Genomic DNA, 6,676 nt, shown 5'->3' with positions numbered 1-6,676 from the left:
ATAGAGAGATCTTACCTTAACCTGGGATCTCAAGTCCCTTTTATAATTTATCTCTTGTAACAACTTTTTATAACAAAAATATAATCTCAACTAAAAACGTCCATAAAAATAAAATATTCTATCAAGGACACCCTCTTCTCATTTAAAATTTTAATAACACATTTAATTTTAGATAAATGGATAAAGAGGAAACTATAGTGTAAAAAATATTATTATATTTATTGGTTCCTGCAAAATAATCTTAAAAGGTGCACAAAAAGTAATAACGAGTGTTACTTTCAAATTTCAAACCATTTTTTTTTTGGGAAGCTGTTAAAGACTGTACAAGACTAGCCACTTCGAAATCCGAAAGCCCATATGGTGATGTGATGTTATGTCCTCTCCACAGTTAGGCTTTTGCGGGTGCCAAGAGTAGAATGGTAAAAATAGGTTTGACCTAATTTAAAAACTAAATAAAATAGGTCAAACTAAATTCAAAAAATTGTAAACTAAAATAAATCCAACAATTTTTTATTCTCTCGATAAAACTTATACTTAACTAGTAATGTTCTTTCAAACAATTTTTTCTGGAAATAATTGTTTTATTAGGATGTAAACATTGTCATTGCGATTTAATCTACGTGACTTATGTGTACTACAGATGGTATCTACCTGATACATGTTTCATTTAAAAAAAACTGTCCTAGTATATGTTCTGCTTCCAGTCAAACATCCATAAAAAAATATTAATAGATTTGATGTTCTTTAAAATTAAATAAAACCATTTAAAAGAAGTCTTTACAGTATAAATTCATATAAAGAATAATTTAAAATACAATTCAAATATATTTGCACACTAAAGTGTATTAATGTGAATAAATTTGATCTTTTCAAAAAATAAATTGTCCCTATCTTTTTTAAAATAACTTTAATTTTATAGGTGTAAATAAAATTTATAAATATATAGAATTAAATTCTACACAATTTATTATAATTTTATTTTTTACTTGATTTTTAAAAAACTATTTAAGTAAAATTCATTAACAATGACTTTGTAATAGATATTTGTGACATGTTCCCTCACTAAGCCCGTAATTAAAATACTCGTATACATTATCAACGAAGTATCCATTAATATTATTCATCTAGTATTTATTATAGATTTTATTTGCGGATATCACGGGTGTGAATATTTTTGTGATCCCAAGAGGTAACTTATGCAACATAAAACAATTTCTCTCTCATGACATAGTGTGATATCAATTGTTCAACTCATAAACTCATACTTTGAGTTATTTTATAAAATAATGATTATATTTTAAAATAAATAAAAGTAATGATATTTTTAAAACATACATACATATAATAATAATTTAAATATAAAATTAAAATGATTTTAATTAATATAAATTAAATTTAAAAATAATTTTTGTATTTTTTATTTAATGGTTTCATAGTGAGTAATAGATTATTTTAGAAAGGGTATTAAGTAAATAAGGTGGTCCAATATACAATTTGTTGAAGTCATCCTATCCTTTTGAGAAGTCCAGCTAAGAGGAAGTTAACAGATCGCAAAGCACAATAGACCTAGTCGTTGGTTAAGAAATTAAAAAAAAAAAAAAAGTGATATATTGCATATCTATATTTTTTTTAATTACTTAATAAGTGTCCTTTGTGAAACTAATAACAGGTGTTTTTGTGAAACTAATAACAGGTGTTAGAGAATTAAAGTAATAATTGTGTTGGCGAAAATGATATAAAAGAAGATTAATAAGTATGGTTATTTAGTGATATGAATAAAAAAAAAGGGGTTTAAATTCCATAATAAGTATGGTAGAAGTTGTGAAAAAGGAAAAGAAGAGTTAGTCTTAACTCTTAATAGACTCAACGACCTCGGTGGGCATTAATGAGGGTGGATTCAGAAGGCAGTGTAGTCTACTGGTGAGGGAAGAAAATGAAGGGTGAACCATTGAAAACATCAACAACATCCAGCATCTCCACTCCTTATTAATTGTCCCACTCTCAACTTCACTACTATAAAACACTTTTTCTCTCTTCTCCTTTCCCTCACTCACTCACACACCATTTCTTCATCTTCAAAAAAAAAACCCTTCATCCCTCATTCTTCATACTGCATGCAACACTTTCTCATTACAGTATTACACACCCTTTCAACCATTCTTTACTAGTTCAACATTGAAGTGATAACAGATATAGGTGTATTTGAATGAGGTGGGTGATGGTAACAGCAGCATCTCCGGTGAAAGAGGGTGAGAGTGTAGAATAGAATAGAATAGAATTGGGAGGAGAAGAGAGGAGGGTCCCTGTTTCACATGGAGGCTTCAACGGCTTTAATGTTCCTATCTGCAATAGCGGCCTATTTAATATGGTTCACCTTCGTCACTCGCTCCCTCAAAGGTCCACGTGTCTGGCCCCTATTAGGCAGCCTCCCCGGCCTCATCCAACATGCCAACCGCATGCATGACTGGATCGCTGACAACCTACGCGCCTCCGGTGGCACCTACCAAACCTGCATCGCCGCCCTCCCCTTCCTCGCATGCAAACAGTGTCTCATCACTGTCACCTGCGACCCCAAGAACCTCGAGCACATCCTCAAGCTCCGCTTCGACAACTATCCCAAGGGCCCCACCTGGCAGTCCGCCTTCCATGATTTGCTCGGTCAGGGTATCTTCAACTCCGACGGCGACACCTGGCTCTTCCAGCGTAAAACAGCGGCGCTCGAATTCACCACGCGCACCCTGCGCCAAGCCATGGCGCGTTGGGTCAACCGTGCCATAAAGCACAGGTTCTGCCCCATCCTTGCCACGGCTCAGCGAGAGAACAAACCGGTGGACCTCCAAGACCTCTTGCTTCGCCTCACTTTCGACAACATATGCGGCTTGGCCTTCGGCCAGGACCCCCAGACTCTTGCCGCGGGGCTCCCAGACAACGCTTTCGCTCATTCCTTTGACAGCGCCACCGAAGCCACTCTCCAACGCTTCATTCTGCCGGAGAGTCTCTGGAAGCTCAAGCGATGGCTCCGCCTCGGCATGGAAGTGAGCCTCAGCCGAAGCCTCAAACACATCGACCAGTACCTCTCCAGCATCATCAAGAACCGCAAACTTGAACTCCTCAACGGCACCGGCTCCCTCCACGACGACCTCCTGTCTCGCTTCATGAGAAAAAAAGAAACCTACTCGGACGAGTTCCTCCAACACGTGGCACTCAACTTCATCCTCGCTGGACGCGACACGTCATCGGTCGCCCTCAGCTGGTTCTTCTGGCTCTGTATCAAGAACCCGCGCGTGGAGGAAAACATCCTTAACGAACTCTGCACTGTTCTGCTCTCCACTCGTGGGGAAGACATCTCCACGTGGCTGGAAGAACCTCTCGTGTTCGACGAGGTAGACCGTCTCGTCTATCTCAAAGCAGCCTTGTCCGAGACGCTGCGACTTTACCCTTCCGTTCCTGAAGACTCCAAACATGTGGTTGCGGACGATGTTCTCCCCAACGGGACTTTCGTTCCGGCGGGCTCCTCCGTCACGTATTCGATTTACTCCGTCGGGAGGATGAAGTTCATATGGGGAGAGGATTGCCTCGAGTTCAAGCCAGAGCGGTGGCTCTCTCCCGAAGGGGACAGAATTCAGCTTCAAGACTCTTACAAGTTTGTTTCCTTCAATGCGGGACCGAGGCTTTGCTTGGGGAAGGACCTGGCCTACTTGCAGATGAAGTCCATTGCGGCGGCGGTGCTTCTGCGCCACCGCCTGGCAGTCGCGGCGGGCCACCGCGTGGAGCAGAAGATGTCGCTCACGCTCTTCATGAAGTACGGTCTGAAGTTGAACGTGTGCCCTAGGGATCTGAAACCGGTGCTGAAAAAGATAAAAATGACCGAGGGTGTTAATGTTGGTCAAAAGTCTCTTTGATTTGCTTAATTAAACAGATAGATACATCATCACGTTAAATAAAGCAATAATTAAGCGTTATAATATAAGAATTTTATATTATTATTACTACTTAATGTTGAATGATGATGTGTCGTTTCATTTCTGTTAATTAATTACTTTAATTTACGCTTTCCGTTGTATAGGTGGGATTTACTCCCAAGCTTCAATCCTCATTTCATCTGACGTGATTTTGATGAATACCTAATATAAATGCTTCTTTAATGCATTATCATTTTTCACACTCCACTTAACCACCGATAATAATATATATATTTTAAGTAAATATAATTTGAGTTGCAAAAGAGAAAGTAACAAAAAAAGATGAATATGAAAGAATTATTATGGAAGTTCTTTTAACAGTTGATAAAAAAAGTTAATGCTGCTGCGCCTCCGAAACCTATGTTACTTTGTTCTGTAATTTACGGTACCATAATGCATTTGTGGATCGAAAAGTTTCGGAGGTACCAATGTAGTTTTGGTATCTGCGATCGTAGCGTACTTACGTAGTTAAAGCCTTATATGGTCTTTGTCACTATAATGAAGAGATCCCATTTGTAACTGCCATGTTTCTAGAATTGGGATGTTTGGCCATGCTTCATTTTGATGCATATACTGTTTTTTCAACAATAAAACAGACAAAGTTATAGGGTTTTGCACGTGAGTAGGTATACTAAGATTTCGTATAAAGCACAGAAACGGTGCATTTAATTAGACTTTGCTTGGATTTTGTTATGGTTTGTATCCCCTCAAATGTAAAGTCCTACAAAAAAATCTAATATACACATATCACATGTATAATAAACATAAACATGTACAATAAAGGAAAAATAGCGTGATTAATTATAGATACTATAAATTTTACAAACCAAATACATACAAATACACAATGTTTAAATTCTTTAAACCAAGAGTTCTATTTTAATACTAATTTAAAGAAGTAAAAGAACATGTAACGTTGGACGCACAAATCTATGTATTGAATCACTCTATCGCTCTTCAGTTAAGGTTCCATAAATATGTTAAATTATTATTATTATTATTATACTCATCACTTAAACTTTTGAACCACATGTCTTCTCTCACAGGTCAAATGTTTCTAACCAATCATAATTCTTGTTTATTATATTAAATGAAAAATCTATAACACAGTACACTCCACACTGAATATACATTTATCTACACATGTATATAAATCTAATCACAAAAGAAGTATTATAATATTTTAATATTTAAAAATATGACATTACTATTATTGTCATATTTTTGGATATTATTATTATTTCCACCCTTCTTTTCATCACAATTAACACTTCTTTATTTCTTTATTATTTATTATTATTGTCAACTTGATTGTTATTGTTATTGTTTTTTTACCATAAGAAACCTCATAAAAACAATATCGAAAAAGTCAACATTTTAAATATATATGACTTCTGAAAAATATGGGGGTGTCATTATTACGTTGACTTTTAAAATGTTCTACCAGTCTCTCATCACTGTCATCGATAAATTAATATTTAGTCTTTTCTCGTAGTGTGTTAGAAATCTTAAATAAAATTAATGGTTATCTTTTCTTAATTTTGGAATGTTACACCAAACTAAATAAGAAATCAAGTTTTAATATTTAGGAATCCATTTGCCTAATTATTACAATTTTAGAAAAGTAAATTGATTTATATCTATGATTTGAAGAACTATTTTATTAATTTATTTTTATTTTAAATATTAATTTCAGTATCTATATAAGTTTAAGCACTACATTAATTAAGGATTTACAACTTCATATGTATTATACTATTTTATTTATCTTATGGGATCACAATTCTTCGTTTGTGACATCAATTTGCTCTAATATTACTGAATCATATATGAACATATTCTTATTTGTAACAATTGGCAGTTGTGATGTCACTGCATAATTTAAATTTGAGAAGCGTTTCAAGCAATTTTATCTAAAAATAAAACAATCGAATTGAAGAAAGATTAGTTAAATATCATATGAAAGTATAAATATTCTTTAGTTTAAGAAAATTAAAAAGTGTTTTAAAAAATTATTCGTTTTTGTACATTTAAGTAATATTATTAGAAAAATATCATATAGTTATTAAGACTTGACTCAAAGGTTTATTTTTTTTATTTTTCTTCTTTCCTTTTTCTCATGTTTCCTCACACGTGTCGCTTTCTTTTTTTCTTTTTCAACCTTATTTATGAAATTATTTTTTGCCAGATCAACCATCATAGAAAAATTAAAATAGAGACTTAGACTTTATAAAAGCTCAATTTACTCAAAAATAGCTAATAATACTCACTTTTACGTTTTCAAACAATCATAAAGTTAAAAAACCCGTGAAATAATCAAGATTTGTCAAATTTTATTTCAATACACAAACTAATAAGTTAATTGCAAATTGAGATAACTTTGCTTACTTTAATTTATATGTTATTCAAGGAACTCAAAACACTTAAAAAAATTTATAAAAATTATAAACTTGATAGTTAATTAGATATGAATTTAAAAACTATTTAATAATAATATAATTTTTTTTAAAATATTACTAATTTAATTACTATATCAATTAATTATTTTTTTCTCTAAAATTAATTTTTATTTTATGTTTTTCTGTGGTGTATATAAAACTTGTAAATAATATACTCTTGAAATATAATTTATTCGCATTAAATAAATATATTAAATTCAATATTCATTTTTAATAATTATTAAAATATAATCATACAAACTATAGAAAAACCAT

General features: G+C 33.1%; 1 protein-coding gene across 1 annotated transcript; it reads left to right on the top strand.

The window, feature by feature from the left end:
- Window positions 1-1,824: 1,824 nt before the first annotated feature.
- On the top strand, window positions 1,825-4,032 carry LOC137812650 (cytochrome P450 86A22). Its single transcript, XM_068614780.1, has one exon. It carries the CDS (start codon window positions 2,313-2,315, stop codon window positions 3,900-3,902), a length of 1,590 nt encoding a protein of 529 aa, XP_068470881.1. The 5' UTR covers window positions 1,825-2,312; the 3' UTR covers window positions 3,903-4,032.
- Window positions 4,033-6,676: the final 2,644 nt, after the last annotated feature.

Source organism: Phaseolus vulgaris, chromosome 2 (assembly GCF_000499845.2).
Source record: "Phaseolus vulgaris cultivar G19833 chromosome 2, P. vulgaris v2.0, whole genome shotgun sequence".
Lineage (NCBI taxonomy): Eukaryota > Viridiplantae > Streptophyta > Magnoliopsida > Fabales > Fabaceae > Phaseolus > Phaseolus vulgaris.
The sequence above is the reverse complement of the archived record's forward strand: the minus strand, read 5'-3'. Positions and strand labels throughout refer to the sequence as shown.